Here is a 24,880-nt window from a genome sequence, read left to right as displayed (position 1 = left end):
CTGTTTAGTTTTACATTGTCAGTTGTCTGTGGCAGGTAAAGGCTGTCAGACTGAGCTGCTCAAAGGCTTTAAGCATTTAGCTGACAGATGAGAAAATTGCCCAATTTGAGCTGCTGCAGACAATAGCACATACTGACAGTGATGTAACCAAAGTATTATCCAGAGACAAAAGAAGCCAACGGTCAGACAAAAGCCTCTCTTTAACCTCTCAGCCTGTTTAATGAGCTCTAATTAGAGAGATGAGTCTGATCAAGGAACTGGATCTCATGCTGACCTTCTTTTAAACCAGATCAATCAATTGACAGACTCGAAGCCATAGAGAATGGCAGGCTAAATACAGGCTAAATACAATAGATGAAAACTATTAACCATATCAGAACAATTTTACTACTTAGAGCAGAACCTGAATTAACACTTATGTAAAATTACCAGTAGTTTATTTAAACAGTAAATGTAGGCTTTGATTATAGAAATGCAATATTTACTTAGCATTTGAAATGGTGGTATTTTTATTTTATTATTTTTTTTTACTAATATGTATTTAGAGACCAGGCCAGGCAGTGACTGATATACAGTATATACGTTAATGATGACCAATGAGACACATTTCTGAAATGAAACGGACATTAATTTTACTCCAAATTCACAAAATATTGTTTTTTTCTAGAGTTCCAGCACAGCTTTACTAGGGCTTCTGGTGAATGTTAGGTTGAATCTTGTCGAGTGGCTGTAATGCAGCATGTCTTTGTGGCCATTGGCGAGTCTCTGTGCACTTACAAAAACCTTGTTTATGGCTCGGTTCGTTTTTGGATATCAAAGTCGAGCATATATCGATACAGCCATGATGCTTCAGAGGAGGAAGATATGATGTCGGAGATAAATGCGGATACTGGAAACCAGGCAGTAAGAGAACCGGATAGATGCCACTGAAAACATTGACCATGGTCGGCGAGTCCACGAAGTCTGGATGATGCCAGAGACGGGAGAAATCAATATCTTGATTGAATATTTGTGCTTGCAGGATGAGGTTCTGGATCTTCTCCGCTTGAATAAAATGCCGATGGCATAACGTCTGAGAGTTTTGAAGCGATTCCACGAAATCTGTCAGCAGAAGTTTTCCTTCTGTGAATTTTAGCCAGAGGTTCTGAAGAGTGGAAGACAGAAATCTCAATCAAGCTATGAAATTATAGATAAATGATGAAAAGATGAAATGATATCTCAGATGTACCTCAGATTGACTCAAGGAATGATTGGTCTTCTCCTTAAGAAGCTTATGAATCGCTCTAAGGCTGAGTCTCTGTTGTAAAGTTTCTGCATGTGGCACAAGAAGCATTACATTGCATTACAGAAGCATTGTACAGTAGAAAATAAGCATCATATTACAACCATAAGCTCATCACACAGAGAACTTACCCAGCTTTCTCTGTTTGCGTCGCATTGAAGACACCATTTGACCAAGAATCTGGTACTTTTCAACTAAGAGAATTTTAGAATTGTTCAGATGCGGCTGATGCTCTAAATTCTGCTCCGCGAGCCAACAGTTGGAGGCCATCAGGATCACTTTACACCTCTGAAGATGCTGTAACTGCAAGTCCTTCACATCAAGCAAGTCATGTACTATGTACTTTCATTTTAAAATGAATAGATTTTTATTTTTTTTACAATTTAAAAATCTTTTTGCAGTGCTTTTTGAAGTTTCAAAAATAAAAAATAATTTATATAAATTTCTAAATAAATATTTTTTTATATAATAAAATCACCCCCATCAAAAATTATTCAGCATTCTTGACTGTGTATTTGTTTGGTACCTTTGAATTGATCCTGACAGTTTCTCGCATCCTTTCCTCGTCTTCCAGGAGCTCCAGAAGCTGAGCAGTGTTCAAACACTTGAGATGGTCCAAATTTAGCATTGAATCCCCTTCATGAGGCATTGCAGACCCTTTATAAAGATACTGCCTCTCACCCAGGACTTGAGCTACTGATGCTCTCATGGTGCATTTGTACATCTTGTAACATGATCACAAGCTCCGGAGAGGTTGGTTACTAGGGATTTCTGAGCTTACACTGGAGCCAACATATGCAAGCACACAGTACTACACATTCTCTACACACTATAGAAATGTAGATGAGACCATGCGCAAAACCAGAAGGCAAGACCTCTGTAGGCCTTCAGCACCTCGGACAGCTCTAGAATATTTCAAATAACCTTAGAAAAACTTAAGAAAATATTACTTGTATTTTTTGTCTTTGACTGTTTATGAGTTATTCTATGAAATGTGTAAATAATGATAAAAGAATCACTCACATTTACTTTCAGTTATGATTGATTGATAGATTAGATATAGATAGACATTTTTTATCATTATTTACATGTTTCATAGAATTAAACATATAACTCATATCTAAACAGTAGAATATGTATGTATTTATTATTTAAGCGTTTTCAAATTCTCTTTGTTATATTAGCAAATTTGCGCATTTGATTGGAAAGAATATAAAACAGACATAAAACTAGTATATTTATTATCTTGCAATGTATTATTAAAAGACTATAGTCAACCCTGTTTCCATTTAATTTTCTCCTGATTTATATATAAACAAAACTCATAATGACATAATCATCCTTTCAAGAAGTAAACGCTGCAAGAACAATAAAGTGTTTCTTCTTCTTTCTTTTTTTTTTTTTGCATTGTATATTTAATTTTGTACTTTTTTTCCCCACACAATTTACACTTTTTTGTGACACAATTTACACAATTGGACACAATCCTAATTAGACACACAATGATAATGGCCAAATTAATTATAAAACTGTCAGCGGTAATATCGTCAACCTTGTTACTTTACATTTAGTTATATTCAAACATATTACTTTTCATTAATTTAGCTTAAAATTGTAATATTACCCAATTGAAATGGAAGTATTAAGGATACGACAAATGCCTTCTAAAACTCGCAGAACAGACAATGCTCTGATTATGAAGAGCTTGAAATGCTGTATAGAAGTGTCTTTGTTTTGGATTAAATACAAACTTGCTGTCCAGTAGCACGTCCTTTATGAGGTTATGTAACACTTGATCTGCTTTCCAACCTGATAAACTGTCTCAAGTTTATATTACTTTAATCTTAAAGTGTTATCCTGTTATACTTTGACTTCAAAGGATCCAAGCACTTAGCCACTTAGCCATGCAACAGGAACAACTTGTCATACTTGGGGTGTTCACACCATAGGTTCTTACCTAGGCATAACCACACATGCCCTCCATGACGTAGCTCAGCTCATTGATTACTGCTGTTCATGTCCTTTCACTGACTGCAGCCAGTTACCGTAAACAGTCTTTTGGAACAGATATAGCTACAGTAGACTAAATATGTCCATGCTAGCTAATCCTCTTTGCTTCTGTGATCCCAAAGAGTCTGGAGTCTTCCGGGCTTCAGAGACTCAAAGGTGTTTTCTGCCTGATGAGTGGAAGAGCATGCAACACTATGGCTGGCGATACAAATTCTTGTTGCTCTATGTAAGTAATTACAACCCCTATACATACTGTAAGAAAAAACTAGAAGCCTGTACAAATAATGCTTTCTTGATTGAGGTCATATCAAGCATAAACATGTGTTGTATACAAGAGAATACAATTGTTTAAATTTGTTGATTATTTCTGTACCAATATGATGTATGAGGTTAAACTGATCTGTTTAGAATATTTTATGTATGTTTTTTGTTTTTAGGATTTTATTAAGGTGAAAATCTGTGTTGTTTTAGTATATTTGAGATCCGATTATAGTTAATATTTGGAATTAGATTTTGTATTTTAAGTTTAGTTTTTAGTGATTTTTTTTTTCAATTTTTGTCTTTTTTGTTGTTTTTGTCAATAGTTTAGTCTTCATTATGTTAATACTTAAACTAAATGTTGCTTTGGCAACTAGCTGAAATAAAATAAGTTTTTTTTTTTTTTTTTTTTAAGTAATACATAATACTAAAAAATATATAGCCATTATTTACAATATATTTTCTCTGTTTATGCATGTTTATAGAAGAACACCAGTGAGTTATTCTCTTTAGCAGTGTTCCATTTTTCTGTGCTTTATTAATAGCATAGCAGTACATAAACGTATATAAAGGGACTATGTAATAATTTTCATGTATCAATCGCTTTTTATTGCCAATTAGTGAAGTTGTGAGTTTATAACGAAACTTAAAAAAACGAGACCTTACCCGACTTCCTAGGTTGTCTATGAAAGCCTGTAGACAGATTTTGAAGGACTCGGGACGTTTTTGCCGGGAAAATTAAAAGGATGAGAAATACAGTATGCGCGCTGCCGAGAGCATATCCGTTCAATGACACGAAATGTTTAATGTCCATGAAAATGCAGATAGAGCAATTCTGTGCTATACTGTAATGTCAATTAAGGTGTCATGCAAAGAAAATGTAATAATTCAAACTACAGTCTCATTAATTCAAACAGTCTAGTCTCAAATATACTTTATTATCAAACATAATAGCGTAGGCCTATGGCATATCGACGTGATGCCGGTGAATTGCAGAGCTGGTGAAAACATATCTACATCATCGCTTCGATCAGATGCTTCCTCCTTAATTGCTGTTTGCTTACCGCTGTCATTTTTATTGTGTGTTTATTTTGTTTTTGAGAGGAAAGCAGATATTTACATAGGTAGGCTACCATACAAACGTCTTAGCAGCGTCTGGATGTTTGTTAACAGTAGCCTATGTCGCTGCAAAGGTATTTCCAACTTATTTTTACTTCCAAGCAAAGAACAAAAAATAACTTCGCCGTGAGTACATCGGGGCTTAGAGCTATATCAAGCCTTCATTATGTGTGCAGTGTGCACGAGTACAAACACGAGCTGTAAGTTCCTGGCTGCAGTTCACTTAAAGGATAATTCCGGTATTTAACACCTTGAGTCTATATTGTAGTTTGTTTTGGATGAACAAGAGTGGTGGACAACATTTTTTTGACAATGGTTCCTCTCTCGAGTTTTTGACTATAATAGAATTGGCCATGGACCCATTTAACATTGGAGTCAATGTGCATGTCCGAAAATGTCATTAAAACAGCCAATAATGTTCGTTTACAAAACTGTTAAACTCACCGAGTGGTTAGTGGTGTTCGTTGATGATTATAAACAATATATCGTTGCAATATATGATTCCAATCCGTTTATTTTGCTATAGTGGAACTATTTTTTCAGACACTTCACAACCGTGTAACTTACAAAATGACGAATAAAACACGACAGAAACTGTATTTCGCAACACTTTTTGTTTCTGGAACATCAACGAACACCACTAATCACTCGGTGAGTTGCACAGTTTTGAAAACTAATGTTAAAGGTTGTTTTAATGACATTTTCGGACATGCACATTGACTCCAATGTTAAATGGGTCCATGACCAATTCTTTTATAGTCAAAAACTCGAGAGAGGAACCATTGTCAAAAAATTGTTGTCCACCACTCTTGTTCATCCAAAACAAACTACAATATAGACTCAAGGTGTTAAATACCGGAATTATCCTTTAACAGCCACCGGTATTGCTAATAACAAGGGTTTCTGAATTCTACAAAGAGTATAGCCCCTTTAACCCTGATATAGGCCTATGTGGCTCAAAATGTTTAACAACACAAGCTATGTTGTCTAAAGAGAACAGTGCATCACTTAAATGTGTTTGGGCTTGTGAAATGGCAGTGAGTGTTGCTTGTATTGCTGTCAAACTCAACTCTCATCTCTTTCTGCTGTGACAGTTTGATGTGGTCGTGGACTCTCTGAAGAACACGGGACTCTGCGATGTCCATTGAGATGTGTACTTTGTTATAAGCAGCTCAGACTGAGACAGGACAGTCATGATGAGTGCTGACACCGCTAACAGGGTGGATCTGGACCCTGATCAAGCTGAACTGTCCGACATGGTAGCAGCCATGAACAGACTGACCCCTCCAAATGGATGCAGGACCACCCCACATCGCCTCAATCTCTCGGATCGCAAGATGTCACTGCAGGAGCGATCAAGTTCTCTGAATGGCTTCACCCCACGAATAGCCAGAAGACCCACTATTGAATCGAAGCGGGTGTCTATCTCTGATGGGGATGTGAGTTGGGCATGAGATTTTAGACTTTTGCAGCATATTTTACCTCAGACCATCAATGAGGATGTTCAGCAAACTGAAACTCATTATACAAGGGCTGGCACAATATCAGATTTTCATTACATGATTATTGTGGACAAAATAATTATCACATTTCCACATAGAAAAAAAACATCTAGTGTAGGATTTACTTGGAAACAAAGTAAATTTAATATACAAAGAAATTGTAATACATTGGTTTATACATGAAGTTTTGTAGTAGAAAGACTGAACTAGTAGGCTATTTTCTTCTAAAACATATTTCAATGATCAAAACAGATAATTGGAGTATGTTTATAACAAATATAACAATTCTCCACCTTGAAAAATCAAGAAAGTAAATAAACAAACAATGCTTTAACTTTGAATTAATCTTTAACTTTATTTAGTGTATTTTCTTATTTGACTAAGACACAAAACACACAAAATATGAGTGAAATTAAATATCAATATTTCATTTTTTGAAATATCGCTATATTGTGAAACTCCTAACAAACATACTTTTCTACCTACAGGACTGTGTCCAGCTAAACCAGTACAAGTTAAAGAGTGAGATAGGAAAGGTTGGTGATTCTACTTAAAATCCTAAATTATTTTAAATATTTATGATTGGTTGGCAAAATCACACATGCATAAATAGAAACATAATGTTATCTTTTTTTTACCCAGGGTTCATATGGGGTGGTCAGATTAGCATATAATGAAGATGATGACCAGTATTATGTAAGCAAATATGTGTTGTAAAAGTGTTTGTTTTTTTGTCAGCCTTTAATCATAACATGATCATTTGTAACATATATAGTAATGATTAAAATATGTATGATGTTATATTATAATGACTAAATGCTTCCAAATTGCAATAAAATGGCATAATTTATAATAATATAATAGTTTATTGCAGGCTATGAAGCTGGTATCCAAAAAGAGGTTAATAAAGCAGTTTGGATTCCCACGTAAGCTATACACATTTACATTTGAAACTTGTGACTTGTTTGTTCTTGTCTCATGTCTGCAGAACATTAATAGTAACTTGTGCTGGTTGTGTAGGGCGACGTCCTTCCAGAGATTCCACTGGTTCACAAGAGAATCTTTTAAAGCATTCTGGCCTGTTGGACCAAGTATATAAAGAAGTCGCTATTTTGAAGAAACTTGACCATCTTAATGTTGTGAAATTAGTTGAGGTGAGTTAGATCTGTACTGTTTCTTAGAGAATATGTCACTATACAAGTCAAATAGTAGTTACTTGCTATAAAGTACAACTGTATCTGTCCTGCGATCTTTAACTGAAGGTTCTTGATGACCCAGCTGAGGATAACTTGCACATGGGTGAGTAATTCTGTCAGTCAGCTCAGCGATATAGAAGACTTTGCTTTTTACTCTTTGATCTGTTTTTCTAATTATTCTTTGTGTCCTTTTCTCAGTCTTTGAGTTGGTACCTAAAGGGTGAGTATGTTTACCTACATTTCACAGCCGCACTGTATGCTAATTACATTTTTCTCATAATTTGTTTCGCCTGACCCTAGTCCAGTGATGGAGGTCCCGACAGACAGTCCGCTAACAGAAGAAATGGCCCATTTCTACTTTAGGGATGTCATCCTTGGAATTGAATACTGTAAGTTTCCCTAGTCTAGTGTGTTTTATATGGTCTTGTAAATTTTGCCAAACGGCATCTATAAACTAAGGTTTGGTGCTCTCTTTTTCATGTTTTATTTTTTAGTGCACTATCAGAAAATCGTACATAGAGACATCAAACCGTCAAATCTGTTGCTGGGGGATGACGGGCACATCAAGATAGCAGATTTTGGTGTCAGTAATGAGTTTGAGGGGAATGATGCTCTCCTGTCAAACAGTGCAGGAACACCAGCTTTCACGGCACCCGAAACTCTGATTGATCGGGACCAGAGATTCAGTGGAAAGGTTAGAAGACTTCTAGAATATTCTGGTTTACATACAGGGAAGACATTGATTCTTTATCATTTACAATCGACTCTCGTTGGCTTCAGGCTCTAGACGTATGGGCAATGGGAGTGACTCTATTTTGTTTCGTCTTTGGAAAGGTAAGACATTTACCTGTGTATATATGAAATATAATATTGTTTTTCAAGTGTTATTATTCAAATACAATGTGTTAATATTTTGTTGTGCAGTGTCCTTTTGATGATGATTACATCTTAGGCCTGCATGGAAAGATCAAGACTATGGCAGTGAAGTTCCCAGACAAGTGAGTCACAAACACTGATAATAAACCATTTTACGTATACATTTACGTATTTGGCAGACGCTTTTATCCAAAGCGACTTGCATTGCATTCAAGCTAAAAAAAAAAAAATCTTCTTGGGTATCAAACCCAGTCTGGTGTTATTCGCACCAGTTAGTTTGAGCAACAGGATGGCTTTTCTAAACCTTGCTAAGAAAACATGCAGTCGGACAAAACACTTTGTCACAAATTTCTAGAGGCTTGTTTTTACCACTGAGTAAAAATAGGTCATTGTGTCTTTTTATCTCACAATTCAGACTTAACTCATAACTCAATTCAGATTTTTTTTTAAATTGTGAGAAGTCACAATTACCTCAAATACCGCTTTCATGCCGGAAACAAACTTCCATACTAATTTAATCAGAAATAGCCTTTGTATTAACTACAGTCACAGAATAATTTGACTAAATTTTTTTATTTTTTTAAATATAATTTATATTTTTTGGTGCTGGATGCCTATTAGTCAATACAGTGTTCCAAATTTACATGTATCTTCTTGTGGAAGAGTGACACTTAATGAATATGCTTAAAAATGTTTAATGTTAATCAAGCTTTTTTATTTAGTTTTTATTATATTCATATATAGCTGTGATTTTATTCATAATATAGCACACAACACAGCCTCTTATTACTTAGTAGTTATATATAGCTTTCCATTTCATTACTATATGTACTCAAAAGTTTACTATTTAACTCTTATTCTTAAAAAAAGGTTGGATTTATTTAATCAAAAATACAGTAAAACCAGTAATATTGTGAAATATTATTACATTTCAAAATAACACTTTTCTATTTGAGTATATTTTAAAATGTGATTTATTCCTGTGATGCAAAGCTGAATTTTTCGCATCATTACTCCAGTCTTTAGTGTCACATGATATTTCAGAAATCATTCTAATATGCTGATTTGCTGCTCAAAAAATATTTCTTATTATTATCAAACGTTGACAACAGTTTTGTGAAAACCGTGACACTTTTTTTTCTTCATTATTCTTTGATGAATAGAGATGTCAGAAGCCAAGCATTTCTTTGAAATATAAATGTTCTGTAACAATGTAAACGTCTTTCTTTTTTTTCTTTCTTTTTTCATGGATAAAAGTGAGTAAAAAAAAAAAATCCAAGCTTTTGAATAGATGGATATATAGTGGAGATCCATACTTGGACACTCACAGGTTATTGTAAGGTTGAGTCCCCCTCATTTACTCAGTTCATTTGAAACAGCCCATGTAATTCTTTTTGTATTATTTACACAGGCCTGTGATCAGTGACGGGTTGAAGGAGCTCATTGCCAGAATGCTGGACAAAGCCCCAGACACTAGAATCACATTACCAGAAATAAAGGTAAAATCATAATAAAAGATTGCTGAGAAGTACATTTCAGTATTACTCTGTGTAATCTGCTCTCTGTGGGCAGTTGCACCCATGGGTGACGCTGGACGGCACGGATCTCCTGCCCCTGGAGGAGGAGCACTGCACAGTGGTGGAGGTCACTGAGGAGGAGGTGCAGAACTCGGTCAAACTAGTTCCCAGCCTGTCTGCTGTGGTGAGTACATCTGACGGGGAAAAAACAAGGAAAAGTTATTTTAAAGAGTTAGGTCACACACACAAATGTATTCAAAATTATTTTACAAAATTTCTGATTTAGCCATCTATCAAGTCGGCAAACCAATAATGCTATAAATTTAAGTTTTATTCATGCAGCATGTTTTTGATAGAAATCTCTTATGCCCAACAAGGCTGCATTTATTTAAGCAAAAATACAGTAAAAACAGAAACAAAACAAAAAGTGTCAGGTTTTGGTGTTGAGGGAGGAGGGGAGGACTGATGCACTTTTATTCAGAGTAAAACAAAAACAGTAGGGGGGAAAACATAGTCTACTGGTGAGGTGAGGCAAGGCACATCATACGACGTCCTGGCACAAGACCGAGAATAAATAAGGAAGCAAATGAGGAGGATAATGAGGGAGGGCATGTGGGGTGATTGAACTAATAATCAAGAAATGAGGAGGACGGACCCAAGACACTAGACAGGGGAGCACATTGCACACAGAAGCAAACATGACAGAAGCCATTTGGCCTGTTGAATGAAACTACCTGAACAATCTCTGAACAAGGGCCTGTTTACACCTGGTTTTAAGAGGCGTTTTGGTCGATCGGATCACAAGTGGATGATGCTAAATACAGGTGTAAACTGGGTTTTAAAAGTTTTGAGCTTGTCCACTTTCAACCACTTCCAGAGGTAGTCGAAAACACTTTTCGTAGTGTACGATTGCTTTCGTAGTGTAAACGCTCATGTGGTCGAATGTGTTCGAACAGCCACAATATACCACCTTATCTCCACAAACTGACCTAATGCGTAAACATTATGGGAAGCGCGCTAGCGAGATGGGATTTAAACTTTGTCGGCTGGAGACCCAAGTTTGGTTTGAAGACGAAAAACGTACATGCTCAATGTCAGAAACTAAAGCTGATGCTCTTAGTCTCCGTGCGCGTTCATATGTAAATTGCATAGACTCTTCCCTTGAAGAAATCAGGACAGAAGTGGTTGAAAGTGGACAAAAGAGACGGATTACAACACCAGGTGTAATCGGGAATGTGTCTCCCTCGTCTACAAGTGATCCGATCGACCAACGCGCATCTTAATACCAGGTGTAAACAGGGTCTGAGTTTCAGAGTAGGTTTAGAGTTGACAAAACCTTCCAAATCCGACCATAAAGCCGGTTTAGGTGGCTAGTCAGGTAAGGTTTAAGTTTAGTTCGTGCCTAGCCTGGTTTTTAGGCACTATGAAAGCAGCTCGCTTTTAGCTGTGTTCTTGGCTGACCTGCTCTGGGGCCGGCTATGTTCTGGGTAAGAGATCTTAAACCAATATTGGACCAGTCAACAATTCCCCCCACCACACACACACACCCGCCGGTAGGTGATCACGAGGGGAGCCCGATTCCTCCAATTATCACTGGGCCTGGCTCCATGCTTGGGACGGCCCTGTATACAAGACCAAATAAGACCATGAGGGGACCATGTTCTCACAATAAAGACAAGACATGAGCAGGGCTGTACTTGGGTCGGTGCAACTGTTGCGACCGCACCGGACCCCGCACTTTAGGGGGCCCCCATGTCGAACGAACAGACTGACCGAGGGGGGCTCTGCTTCCTCTAACTCGCACTGGGCCCCACCCACACGGGACGACCCTAAACATGAGCATGAATGTCCGGACCCCAACACTGAAGTGAAAACTGATACAGACACCAAAAATAACAAATCTTACTGACCCCAAACTTTTGAAGGGTATTTGATTTGTACATGCAGATTCAAAGTCATTTGCATTCCATAAAATATGCAGCTCAAAAGTCCCACTTGTTTATATGTGTAGTTATTAATAACATGTTTTACTGTGCATATCTACAATTTGTTTTGCACTGTATTTTAAGATCCTGGTGAAATCCATGCTGCGGAAGCGCTCCTTCGGTAACCCCTTTGAGGGCCGCAGGCAGGGCAGGTCCATGTCTGCCCCCGGAGGTCTGCTCGCGTAAGTACACCACTGCATGTCATCGCTACCTACTGTATGCTGGTACTCAGAATGATATATGATGCTCTTATTTCTCTCCATAAATTCTGCAGGGATATGTCACTGTTTCGCCCTTTAAGGTATTACACAATAGACCTCACTGCTAATTTTAGTATTTCAAACTTAATGCTCATGTTTGAGTGTGTGTTTGTTCTACTACATATTCATTTATTGATGGTGTGTGTCTTCAACAGCAGAGGGAGTAACATTAACGGGAGCAGAGAGGGGGAGCTGGAAAACCTTATTGAGGATGAAGCTTTTTCGTGAATTTGCTCAAATCATTTGTCAGATTGGCCCAGTTGTGTGATTAGATTATTTTGGTCCAATCTCCATTGGAATTATTTTTTTTTTATAACAAAATCCTATATACTGGACAGCATGATATAAGGGTTTTGAGGTACCTTTAAAATTAATGTAATGCTGAATCTGGTAATAAGTACTTTTTAGTAGAGTAATATTTGTGTTTCATTGCATTTAAGTGCCAAATTTAAAGAGATTTTGATTTAAATGCATATTTAAAAAGAGATCCGTGCATTTGACATTAGCATATAAAATGGCAGCAGCTGTAATGACTTTGCTGTGCAGTGGAAATCAGCAAAACTTTGCATGAGATGTAAAGAAGTCTGTGTTATATAAAAGGTCTTTATGTTGTCTTATTGTCATTTTGTGCTCTTGCAGTTATACTGTGTCTGTGGTATCACAGAATGGTCTGTAGTTCGTGTAGCTGGAACGTTACAAATTTTTATTTTGCACCAATTGTGAATTTGTTTTTCTTTCCTTGACAAAACTACTTTACTACTACATACATACATACATGCATACATACACATACGTGTGTGTGTGTGTGTATATATATATATAATCCCATAGAATTTTTATGAAAAGGGCAAAAAAATTGTCACTGGTGAAACATTGTTTATAATGAAATAGTTTTTCTTATAAATATATGTATGAAATATATCTATATAATAGGATATAAACATATCCTAATTATAGGCCCCAGGCTCCTTTAGTGTGCACTATTAGCAATCACTATAAAGTCCTCTTGTGCCTTTATGAGGTTGTTCTCTGATTAGCAACACAAACCCCATGCAGGGACTCTGTGTGCCACTCTTTTTCTAAATAACTGTGTAAGGGAGATTGTATATCAGGATAAGAGCTCCATTATGGCCCATGTGTCAACATATAGTGAAGTTCACTGTTGATTCTCTTTAATGTTATGATGACCCCACTTCAACAGTCCACAAATGAGCAATGGTCTTTATTTCATTACAACTGCAAATTCAGGTTGTATTAAGAACTTAATTATATCAAACATAGGCTAAGTGTTTTTATCTGTGAAAGAGCATTTATATTAACTAGATTTTCTGAAGAAAATTCTAATGGTTGTTGGCTAGTTTGCTTTGCTATGCAGTTACTAGTGCGTTCCAGGCATTGCTGGGGTCTCGGCAGTTGCTAGTGCATGGGATTTAGAGTCTATGGGATTTTATCCACTCCGCACCATTTGAGTTTCAGCCCTTTAGAAGAAGAATATGGCAGTTAGTAACAGCAGTACCACTATTAACTTTATTGTTCAGCTGACATTTTAGACTGACGCAAAAGACCTGGTCTGATATATGGCGGCCCATTACTATAATAAAACAATTTCATGTAAATATACTCTTGTGGCCAAATAAATCGGTTGATGCATGTGTGCGTAACTCAGGGTGTACATTTGGACTGATGATCTGGAATCAGTAATTAGATTCAGATGTTATCTTTAAACAGTTCTTATCTTTACTGCCTGTACAGTGTCAGTCCATTACACTGAAGAGAAAACACAAATGTAAGGAACTGAAAAGAATACATCACTTTGTCTTGACAGGGTTGCCAACTCTCACGCATCTGGCGTGACACTCACGCTTTCAGCATCAATCTCACGCTCTCACGCACAGGCAAGAAATGTCACGCTAAAATCCATTTTTCTCCCCTCTCAATCCGTTAATTTTCTATTGATGACTATTGACTAGACCACAGTGTATTATTGACAGGAGAGGAGTTTAGGCCCGCAGCTGTAACATCTGCCAACAACGTTCTCACTGCAGTATTTTCTGATCGTTGATTCGCTGAAAATCTTTGAACCTGATACGTCAGTTGCGTGTGAGAAGTTCAGAGAGAGTTCGGAGCATCTAGGTTCGGAGTCGGAGCCGCTGATGCGCGTTTGAAAGTTTGGATGACAATCAAGGTAAGCAGATAATAAAATGATGTGCCTTGTCACTACAGACGTAGCCTTCCCTAATCAGTCTGTGTGCCGAGAGTACCGTTGTCCGAGAGCGCGCTCGACAGTGCGCGAGTGAGATCGAGTGTGTCCGAGAGCGCGCTCGAAAGTGCGCGAGTGAGATCGAGTGTGTCCGAGCATAATATAGTTTGTTTATAAATTAAATATACATTTCCGCATTAGGATGATCTCTGTATTGGTATAATTTGAAGCGTTTTAATTAGTTTACATGGTTATAAAATAAAACTCTAAAATAACTTGCAGGGAACGTTCAAATAAAATCTTTGTTTGACTGGTTGTGAACACGTGCGGCAAACACGACTAGAATTTGGCTTAAATAACCTCTGATGATGACCTGTAGGTTATAAAAATAAAAACCCAAGATATTATATTTTATTATTATTATTTATGTTGGTACATTGTTCAGTATTATATTGAGAGCACTTTTTGTTAGTGCATGTATATAATGTTTTATAATAATAATTAGTTCTATTTAGTGTACATTGCATTCATTTAACATATTTAATATTGGGGGTATTTTTATTTTATTTTTTTTAAGTAATGCAATAGTTACTTTTTCCCTGGTAATTAGTTACTTTTTTTTGGTACATTTTGAAGAAGCGTTTCCATTCTTTTTTTCTTTTTCTTTTTTTTGTTGCATAAATCAGGGTTTATTTTAAGTAAACAAGGACTGACATTTTTAAAATTAGGGTTACAAAAAAATTTCTCCGCTCACGCGCACTGAAATTTTACAGTCTCACTCCAGCCAAAGCCCCGAAGTTGGCAACCCTGTTACTACAATTGGCCCTTTACTTGGCTTTGCCCTGGCTAGCACAATGATGTGTAGGGTGGTAGGCATATATGCTGAAAGAATATGAAAAAATGGGCCACTGGAATTTACAATGTGGATTTTTATATCAGAGCTTCAGCCTCATGGGTAATTCAGGACACATGATGCATATTAATATATACCGTATATAAAGCAGAGATCGTAATAATAACAGAAAAGTGCAACACAACTGCTTGGCACCTAAATCTTTTGAAAGCACTTTACATTATGAAGCCTTCAAATCCAAACACAGTTTTCCGTTTTTAATGGTCATTTTATCTGTTGACATTTGAGCTATTCAGAACAGAGAACATGAACAGGGTGTTCTCTTGCATAACTCACATTCTCAGCCAGTTGATAGTGATCTGACTGCATTTTAAATTGATTTCAATTTCTTCCTGAGTGACGCTTGACAGCAGTCCGTTGACTTCACTTTGTCAATATTCAGATTACAAGTTTGCTCACCTAACATATGGTAAGCATCCATGTGATTGCCTGCTGTCGTATTTTCCTGGGTGTGCATGTATTTTCAAATTGCAAATCATTTAGTGTACACTTAGTAACCTGAGGTTACAGTACTTTACTTTTGTTGACTGTAAGCCAATATTTAGAGAAAATATTTCTGTACCGGTTCTAGGATTGGGTGACTTACTTGGTGGGGCACCATTATCTTGCAATGGTGGATTATAGGTTATTGATTAATTCCAAAAGCTTTTTTTTTTTTTTTTTTTTTTGGAAATTAAGAATGATTCACTTCAAATTGTGATGAAATTGTATTTGATTCAAATAATTGTAATGATTTTTTTTTTAAATCACTTTCTCTAATGCATCTAGTCTAGTGCAAAATAAATAACTTTATTGCACCAAAAGTCATTTGGAAAATCATTATACAGACATTATAGTTGAGGTAATAAGATCACCCTTGCAAAATGTTAATAATTAAAACAATTATAATAATAATTTTGTTTTTTATTTAGTACATTTACATTTTTAGTATTTTAATTTAAGCTGAGGCTCTGTTCTTTCTTTTGATAAATTGGATGTTGAGATATTCAAACAACAAAATGTTCTGGGGGCAATGACAATTTTGTGAAAAAGAAAAAGAAATGCTGGCGGTGGCTGGCAATTTATTTTATTTTATTTAATCACTGATGGGAAAGAGTTCCTCTTTCAGAAAACATGTTCAAATCACCAATGCAATGTCATAAGGCTGTACAGACTTAATTACAGGTTATTGTTGTATTTTTATTAGCAACCCGAGACCTTTCTAACCTTTCCAGGCAGACAGTTGGTAAAAACCGTGGATGAAGAGGTCAAAACCATTGGTAAGTGCTCTTTATAGTCTTGTTACATAATGAAAGACTGGCGGAAGGGTTGCGGCTTCTTTTCCCTTTGGACTATTCAGAGACACTTCTGTTAATACCACTGCACTTCAATGCTTTCATATTATAAAGGCTGTTGCAACAAATCTAAAAGGCCCCTTTTTATTTGAATTAAGTTCAAAAGCTCAAATTTAGGCTATATTTTTTTATTTATTAGATTTGCTCAGCAATATGCCCTTTTTCTGTGCATTCAAAACATGATAGCTGAAAAACTGTAATCTCATATCTGATCATATTTGCTGCATTAGTAAAAATTAAGATCATTATCTCACCTTAAGTGTGAAATATTCAAACACTAATTGTGGCCTACAGTGAAATTGATGTGTGTACGTGCGAAGTTACACTCAACACAGCCAGTATACAGAAAGCTTATTTAATGTATAATCAGATATTGAGAAAAAAAATGGGGATGGGCGAACATAAAAATGAAACTTCAATCAAACCAGTGACAAAATAGTGAAAAGTCCCAGTGCTGTTCAACTAGCTAAGAATGCCATTTGGCCAATCAAATCGAGGACTGGAACAACAGTGCGTGTTGCATAATGCTACTGAGACAACAAGACATTTAGCTTTAATATATTTATTAAATTGTCTACAAGCTTTTAGATGCCATAGACCCCCAATATGATCAAGTGCGATTCTAAAATGTAGAAGGGATCTATTTATTTTTCATACATTTATACCCAGACCCAACTTATAATGTGATTTTTTTTATATATATATATAATTTTTTATGCATTCAATATTTTCTAAAAAAAAATGTTTTACTTTATTTTTAATATTTATCTTTTAACTTTATAGTACTGTAGTGTTAAATGTATTATTTATTTATTTAAATCAAATGTTTATTTTAGTTGAGAATTATTTAGTTACTTTTTCAAAATACTTTTTTAAATTATTTAGTATGAAGATATTTTGAGAAATGTTGCAGTGTTTTTTGTTTTTTTTGTCCATACAATGGAACTTAATGGACAGAACTGTGTCTGGTTACCAGCATTCTTCAAAATATCTTCTTTTGCGTTCCACGGAGGAAAAAATGTCTTGCAGGTTTGAACTCCATGAGGTTCTATTTGGGGTATCCCTTTAAATATGCATCTTTAAGTTGCTCACCTGAGTTTCATCTGTAACCATAAGGGCCACGGTTATAATTTACCAATGGTTTTTATCGAAATGTATATCTCAGCATCTTCTGTTATTTATTTGGAACTCATTTCTACAATAGGCAGATGGGATCTTAGGCTGAGCCACATCACAGATCCTTGCCTTTCGGCTTAATGCAGATGGTACAATGTGTTAATAAATGTTCTTCTCTTGTCTTTCTCCATATTAAACTTTATATGTGTGAACGCCCTTGAGGGCCAGACAATTGTACCTTAGAATGTCTCATCAGATGATGAAATCAATTCAGCTGAGTATAGCCTTATCTGAACAATTTAACAAAAAAAAAATTCAAATACTACACGCTTTCTATCTTGCATCCGATCATAATGCAGCAGAAATGGCTGTCTCCTTTAGTCTACATGACAGAGTCCCGGTGTGAACGAGGGGAGACAGGTTTCCCTTGAATTTTAATGTTGTCTCTGATGTTCTGATGTTTATCTCTTTGCAGGTTGTTCTAGATGTCTGAACAGTGCCAATGGGAAAGGGGATGTTTTGTCTCCAGCCCTAGCAACATGCACCGGATTGGTGGATATGACAGCTCGCGCTGCCTGCGATTGGCCGTTATTGTGGAGCATTTTGAGCAGAGAAATTCATCTCTTGCTCTACTGGGTGTGGGTTGCTGTAGGAGTCTGCAGCAGAATGCTGAAAGAGCCAGCAAATCAGGCTGTAAGTTTGTTTTACCTCCGCAATATGAAAAAGAAATAGAATGAATGCAATGAAAGTGTCACTTCAGCTGGTCCTCGTGCAGTTTTACGTGGCAGCCACACGTCAGAAGAGATCCGAGTTCAGCGGGATAATTTTTCTAATAATTAGTCATGCTGATAATGAATTCAAATGGAAATGACTAAAGGCATGCAGGTTTGTCATGTGACCTTCAAAGGAAGAAAGTCAGCCGTTTCTTCCCATAAAATAATTTTGAATGCATGCATACTCAAAAAGCCAATAATATGGTCCTTATCAAGGCACATTCGTACTATGTCAAGCACATTATTATAGTTTTTGAGAGGTAAGCTCTGCAATGCAGTGCTGAACACTAATCATGGATAGAAGGTGCAATGCAGAGGAAAACCATTTGGTCTTCTTAAATTCAGTTGAGGATTCACCACGGCGTTTGAACCTGTTAAATCATTTACAGTGCTGCTTAACTTCAGATTACAGTGGGCAAAAAACGACAGGACTTGGAATTGAGCACACATTCCAAATATTAATTTGACTTTGGTGTAATTCAGCATTTTGAGTAATTGTTTGTTTTTTTAGATGAGTAAATAATAGAGGAACAATACACACAACCAGCATTGACATGATGCATCTATGACTACTTGAGTTAGTTTTTTCTGTCTTTTTATTGTTATAATTATTTTGGCTCTTGTGCAACTGCTACATAGTTATTCACATTCAAGATATTGTCACTCAGGATACAGCTAAAAGTAAAAAAAAGAAGAAAAAAAGAAAGAAAAAAGAAATCGAAAGGAAATAAGGCAAATAAATGAATTAAAAAATACTGCCAAAGACAATGTATGGTCCATGTTCTGAATCGGTCACGGAAACACTGATTCGGTAACTTCACTTGTTTAAACCACACGTTCAATGTGCATAATATGACAAGAAGAGCATATTGTCCATAGAGCAAAACATTGCTTAACAATGTCATGGTTACAATTTTCCAAGAAAAACGCCGTTACATTTAAGTGATCAGTAGTGTTTTTCAAAAGTCAGCCTAGCTAAAGAAAAAAAACATTCCATGTCACAACGGCAACGCCCATAACAGATCGATTTATTGTTAACAACCACAATTTTGGAATAGCAAATCAAAACGAAAACTGATAAATTATAAATAAACAATAAGAAGCCAGTTTACTCTTCAATTATAGGAATACATAACATCCAAGATATAAGTTAATAAAGTCAAGCTATTGTATAAATACATCACCAGCATGCACAATATTGAATCATTGATAGTATCGTTGTAATTATCTGACACTGACGAAACAGTATACTTGGCAAGTGCAAAAATAAATTAAACACAGAAGTAAACCACAAACTTTGAAGCTGCAATATTTTTCCTCTTTTTTTTTCTTTCTTTGTTTTTTTTTTCTGATCAGTCTCTGCCTTTTCCCCAAACTGTCCTTCAAAAAAGTCAATGGTTCCAGTAGTATCAGACTGATTATGATGATTATATGACAGTGACTGAACTTTATCTGTTTTGGTGCATTCAAAGAACACAATTTCATTCGCTGCACTTCCGTCTAATAACTAATTGAATTTCCAGTTCAATCAATTGAGCGCAAACAAGATGATTCGAACAGATCAACTTGGGACTAATACTGGAACCATTTAATACTATCATTATCCTTCGAACACCACCTAACCCTCTTTTGAAATGCATTTCTACGACCCAAAACATAAATAAGCAGCATCCCTTTGAAATACATCAGTCCATATGCCAGTGTGAGGCTGCCATTCCCAACCAACAACGACCGCTTCCGGCTGATTGACTGACATTTCAGTGGTTTTGGCAAATGTCAAAGAGAACCAAGAACAGGGAGGCCCATTCAACTATATATATTTCTGTATATATTCAAACTAGGACTTCAGCCCCCCCTTTACCACCCTTGATATTTTTTTCTTTTAACTCGTGGAAAAATAAAGAACTGCTGCTGCAGAGGAAACCATGGCAAAAGCTGCTGCCAAAGTCCACCAGCCATTTTTATGTATCTAGATAGAGAGGCTGTCTACTTTTAATTGTTGCCCTCCCCAGCCTCATCGTCTTGCTGGTCACTCGTCCACAGTGTTAAGTTGTCTCGGAGGAGCTGCATGATGAGGGTTGAGTCTTTGTAGGAGTCCTCATTGAGGGTGTCGAGCTCAGCGATGGCGTCGTCGAAGGCTGTCTTGGCCAGATGACAGGCCTGCTCCGGAGCGTTCTGGATCTCGTAGTAGAAGACCGAGTAGTTGAGGGCCAATCCCAGCCGGATGGGGTGAGTGGGCTGCATGTGCTCTTTGCTGATCTCGTGAGCCTCGTTGTAGGCCTTCTCGGAGGATTCCACCACGGTGGAGCGCTTCTCGCCTGTGGCCACCTCGGCCAAGTAACGGTAATAGTCTCCCTTCATCTTCAGGTAGAAGACCTTGCTCTCGTGCTGGGTTTCGCTGCAGTTCTTGATCAGGAAGTTATCCAATAGGTTGAGCACGTCCTGGCACACGGCCTCCAGTTCCTTCTCAATCTTCTCGCGGTAGGCCCTCACCATCTCGATCTTCTTCTCGTTGCCATCCGCGGAGGTCTTCTGCTCGATGCTGGAGATGACCCTCCAGGACGAGCGACGAGCACCTACCACGTTCTTGTAGGCGACCGACAACAGGTTCCTCTCTTCGTTGGACAAGGCCTCGTTCAGCTCGGTTACCTGCGAAGGAGACAAATAGAGCGCCGTTTGAGAAAAAAGACGTAAAACATCCAACAAGGTGATTACAGATATGGTTTCTTCATAAGTTGAGCAAATTTACATTAAAGTCGGCATGAAATCAAAATGGACAATTCTTGTTTTTTTGTGGAATATTGCAGTGTTCATTATAAATGATATATCCATGCATACTAGGACAGTACGATTAATGAAATCGCAAAGGCTGCGATTATTTTTTATGTGCAGCTTGTCAGTGACGTACGGCTCTGTGATCTGTAGTAAATGCTACTCCATCTGAAAGCACTGTGAGTTCGCTTATAACGTGCATTTGAAAAAGCTACACGTGTCAAGCATCTTTCAAAACACGAGAAGCATTTATGATCCTCTTGTTCAACAAAAGACAACATTTAATAAATCAAAGCATTTCAATCTTCTGTTTATTCAGCTACAGTGATAGTATGATGCCCATAGCATGTTGTCTACTTCTGGGGCGGAGCATATTTGGCGTGTCTGTGTGAGAGCGCCCTCTAGCTTTCAGATGGAGCAGCATTTACTACCGATCCGCTGTGCTGCACTGACAAACTGCGCATAAAATATTCGCAGCCTTTGCCAAATATTAAGCCAGTGCATACCGTTATTTTATTTTTTTCATGTGCTCTCCAAATCTTTAATCAAAATAACTTCTTATCCCTCTTGCAGCAACATCTCTTCTCTGATGATGTGTTTAATGGCACAATGGCGATAAGGGAAAACCTGTCACTCACATGAGATCGACCAATAGCAAACCACAACCATCCAATGATCCAATCAATTCTCCATTGAAAAAATCCAGTCCTCCCCTACACTTTTTCTCATTCGAGAAACCGTTTCACTCAGATATACATCGCAATAGGGAACAAAAGACTATCGCAACAGTTTCATGCCGACTTTAGCATTAAAATGGATGTACAATGCTTAATTTTTCAGTTGCATAATGATAATATCCACACAGAGCTTCATCAGCTGGCTGAAAGCATTGTGCAGCCATGAGCTCAAGTTATATGCGAAGTGCAGTTTCCATGGCAATAGTCTCATTTTGTACAGTAGTCCAACTCTATCTAGCGAGATGACGGAGCGCTAGCGCTACACAATGCACTAGAGGTGAAATCACTTCAGCTGAGAGTGGGGGCAGGGTGAGGATAGGGGGCAGGGGCGGGAGGTGAAATGTTCCCACATACCCCTCAGGGCAGCTGCAGTGTAAGTTAACACGATCTCTGTGTGGCAGTTCATGTGTTATGGTGGCCTTCTCTCTGACCTTTCTCTTACCAAACTGGGACTAACATACTACGTATGTAAAACTAGGTTGATTCCATATTTTAACAAAAATCACTCATTTCAACTACAGATCTCCTTCTAGCCACAATGTCAGAAACTCTTTGTGGTGCACTAACATAATATCACATGTGTTTTCTTTAATGATGAAGGTATGTTCAATTAAACACTTTTCAAAGGCCATGCGCCTCAGATCAAGGTTTCTGATTTTAGATTTCAGCTAAAATTATTCCCTCAGAGTACAAAGAGAATTGAATTCAAAGAAAAAGATCAGAGCAGAAAACAGGAACAGTGGTAGGACAGGAAGACGAGACTCATAACGAAACACAGGCAGGAGGATATGAAAGAGTTTTATTTAAAAAGGAAACAACAAACTTATAGCTATTTATGTCTGGGTACACAAGTTCTGTGCAACGCAGATTTGGCATTCCTCTCGAAGACCGATAGTAACGGGTAGTTGTGGTGGGTGACGGGGTAACCTTGTTACCTTGTTACCTTGGTAGCCGTGTTGAAATCAGATACAAATATTTACACATAAGAAAGCCGTTCACAAATTTTAAGTAAAAAGCCGGATGATCTTACTCAAATGTGAAGTTTTAAGCTCGGCCTATTGCTGCTCATCTCTTTGGCTGAATGCATCAAGATAATGGAGGCCTGTGGGCACTTTCCCATCAGGTCTGTGGTGGCTAAATGGGCTTTTATCCATGGGACCAAAGTAACTAGAGTCAAACTGCTTTTAAATCTCCCCCACAGATCCATGAAGCTAAAATTTCCTGTCCGGTGTACAAAACAATCTTTGCAAGGATGGGAACCTTCCCTTTTAACAGTCATTTGGGATTTCGATCAAGGTAATGTGGCGGTGAGAAAATATATCCATTTTAGCTAAATTGATCTGGCAGATCTTTGCAATCAATACACTTATTGTACATTCTGGTATCCAATTAAGACTTTATTTTATGTAAAACACCGCTAATGAGTACTAACACATCTGGTCGAGATAAATATGCAGATTTTGCACTGTTCAATTTTAAGTTGTTTTATGGCTGTTTCAATATGCAAATCTTTCTTTTGAGGTTGTAGTGTAAAAAGTGTTGAAGTAGACACATCTACATGTTATTTGTAATGAAGTCAAAAACATATTGCCATGGGCAAGAAGCATTCAATCACTCAAGAAATAAGAGAAGAGATGCTAGATGACACACCTCCAGAAAAAAGCATGATGTCAACACTTGACAAAGCAGAAATGGAGGGGTCCTCCTCAATCTCCATAAACCTATGTAAGACTAGAGGCTCCTGAATGCCCTCACTCAGATGGGAATATAGTCAGGATGCTGACGTGAAGAAGTGTTAGAGCTTAAGATGCAGATGTTTGCTCCCCCCTCGAGAAGCCCTAAGGCCTTGAATGATTTCATTATGGTGCCCTGTATGCTCACCCCTCAAACACTGTTAAAAAATTCAACAGAAATAATATTCACTAGAAATAAAGACTATTGAAGAGATACATTTCCTTTGATAGGCTAATATATAGATCTATGGGTTTAGAACAAGAAGGAATCATGGACCTTACTGAATCATGGACCTTACTGCAATATGACAAGGATGGAAGATTCTGGAAGGAATGCTGCTGCCTCTAACGTTGGTTTAGAGGAAATATCTTAACAACTCCTATATGTAGAAAATGAATATGGGAAGACATAAGTAAATTATGAGAATGCGTGAGAAAAAAACAAAGGCATTTTGAATTTATATATGCTGATGATGGAAAATGAATAGGCCTATCTAATGTATTTATGACAATACACTATAATGGACAGCAATGATAAAATGTCTATTTCTAGTGTAAATTCAATATCCAACACTGCGTTTATGACTATGAATATGTAGTATGTTCAAAGAGCAACAATTTAAAAAATAATAAAGTGCAAAATAGGGATTTTTTTTTTTTCATTAACTCTGAAAGCTATGTTGAAACAAATCTTTATTCATTTGTCATGTGTCGTCTCATTCGAGTGTGGGTTCGGGTAAGACAGGAGGCACCGCCCAAGATCCAGACAGTCTACACCCGATCCACTGCACTCTCAATAATACAGCTCTGATTTATCATAGATTAACACCCCCACAATTATTATACGACACCATATTAATGCATTTCGTTACATGCAATATTTTACTGTCACTTCACACATGTGATCTTTCAACATATTAGCCTACCCCTTTTCCTCCAAATGCATCGAGCTAATAGTAGGCTATGCATAGCCTAATACGACAATTATATCACCATATTATATTATATATAGTATGTTATATTATAGAAATGAATTGAAAGAGTGACTTACCGATTTCATGGCTGCTGCCATATCATCATATCTCTCTGCCTGTTCAGCCAGCCTGGCTTTTTGAACCAGCTGCTCGCGGTCAACCATGTTGGGTGGTTATGGTTTGGACGATATAATTTGTTTTTGGGGAAGAATTGGTAATATTGTATGAGCTATGCGGTGTAATTGACTGAACGAGAGCTTGTCTGCAGCTGTTCCTCGCTTTCTGCGCTCGTGCCGACGGGCCACCCTCGCCCCTCCTCAAGC

At 37.2% G+C, this 24,880-nt stretch overlaps 3 protein-coding genes across 4 annotated transcripts; 1 reads left to right on the top strand and 2 right to left on the bottom strand.

The window, feature by feature from the left end:
- Positions 1-599: 599 nt before the first annotated feature.
- LOC306997924 (vacuolar protein sorting-associated protein 37B-like) lies at positions 600-3,333 on the bottom strand. The gene is made up of 5 exons (XM_079611527.1): positions 3,240-3,333; positions 1,809-2,006; positions 1,414-1,585; positions 1,229-1,311; positions 600-1,144 (listed from the first exon to the last, which is right to left on the bottom strand). Exons 2-5 carry the CDS (start codon positions 2,004-2,006, stop codon positions 686-688), a joined length of 912 nt encoding a protein of 303 aa, XP_079467653.1. The 5' UTR covers positions 3,240-3,333; the 3' UTR covers positions 600-685.
- camkk1b (calcium/calmodulin-dependent protein kinase kinase 1, alpha b) lies at positions 1,857-12,316 on the top strand. Of its 2 annotated transcripts, XM_079611523.1 has the most exons (18): positions 1,857-2,035; positions 3,415-3,518; positions 5,764-6,108; positions 6,660-6,707; positions 6,814-6,867; positions 7,046-7,097; positions 7,192-7,325; positions 7,434-7,470; positions 7,566-7,587; positions 7,668-7,756; positions 7,862-8,061; positions 8,148-8,201; positions 8,292-8,365; positions 9,655-9,742; positions 9,816-9,944; positions 11,830-11,927; positions 12,020-12,046; positions 12,161-12,316. In XM_079611523.1, the coding sequence occupies exons 3-18, from the start codon at positions 5,863-5,865 to the stop codon at positions 12,231-12,233; spliced, it is 1,425 nt and encodes a 474-aa protein (XP_079467649.1). In that variant the 5' UTR covers positions 1,857-2,035; positions 3,415-3,518; positions 5,764-5,862; the 3' UTR covers positions 12,234-12,316. The 2 variants fall into 2 exon arrangements, with proteins under 2 accessions (XP_079467649.1, XP_079467648.1); XM_079611522.1 differs by lacking the exon at positions 1,857-2,035 and having other exon boundaries at positions 3,396-3,518.
- A 7,036-nt stretch (positions 12,317-19,352) lies between these two features.
- On the bottom strand, positions 19,353-24,880 carry ywhag2 (3-monooxygenase/tryptophan 5-monooxygenase activation protein, gamma polypeptide 2). The gene is made up of 2 exons (XM_079611535.1): positions 24,635-24,880; positions 19,353-20,990 (listed from the first exon to the last, which is right to left on the bottom strand). The coding sequence occupies exons 1-2, from the start codon at positions 24,719-24,721 to the stop codon at positions 20,334-20,336; spliced, it is 744 nt and encodes a 247-aa protein (XP_079467661.1). The 5' UTR covers positions 24,722-24,880; the 3' UTR covers positions 19,353-20,333.

This window comes from Phoxinus phoxinus, assembly GCF_949152265.1.
Source record: "Phoxinus phoxinus genome assembly, chromosome: 4".
Taxonomy (NCBI): Eukaryota; Metazoa; Chordata; class Actinopteri; order Cypriniformes; family Leuciscidae; genus Phoxinus; species Phoxinus phoxinus.
This window is presented reverse-complemented; position numbering and strand designations above follow the sequence as displayed.

What these genes read in the sequence shown, in the direction of transcription:
- LOC306997924 (XM_079611527.1), bottom strand. Translation starts at nt 2,006, where the DNA reads ATGTACAAATGCACCATGAGAGCATCAGTAGCTCAAGTCCTGGGTGAG. An exon ending in CTGTCAGGATCAATTCAAAG is followed by an intron (nt 1,586 to 1,808) that starts GTACCAAACAAA and finishes AAGGACTTGCAG; the next exon opens with TTACAGCATCTTCAGAGGTG. An exon ending in ATTCCTTGAGTCAATCTGAG is followed by an intron (nt 1,145 to 1,228) that starts GTACATCTGAGA and finishes TCCACTCTTCAG; the next exon opens with AACCTCTGGCTAAAATTCAC.
- camkk1b (XM_079611523.1), top strand. Translation starts at nt 5,863, where the DNA reads ATGATGAGTGCTGACACCGCTAACAGGGTGGATCTGGACCCTGATCAA. An exon ending in TGTCTATCTCTGATGGGGAT is followed by an intron (nt 6,109 to 6,659) that starts GTGAGTTGGGCA and finishes TTCTACCTACAG; the next exon opens with GACTGTGTCCAGCTAAACCA. An exon ending in ACCAGAGATTCAGTGGAAAG is followed by an intron (nt 8,062 to 8,147) that starts GTTAGAAGACTT and finishes CGTTGGCTTCAG; the next exon opens with GCTCTAGACGTATGGGCAAT.
- ywhag2 (XM_079611535.1), bottom strand. Translation starts at nt 24,721, where the DNA reads ATGGTTGACCGCGAGCAGCTGGTTCAAAAAGCCAGGCTGGCTGAACAG. An exon ending in TGGCAGCAGCCATGAAATCG is followed by an intron (nt 20,991 to 24,634) that starts GTAAGTCACTCT and finishes TCTCCTTCGCAG; the next exon opens with GTAACCGAGCTGAACGAGGC.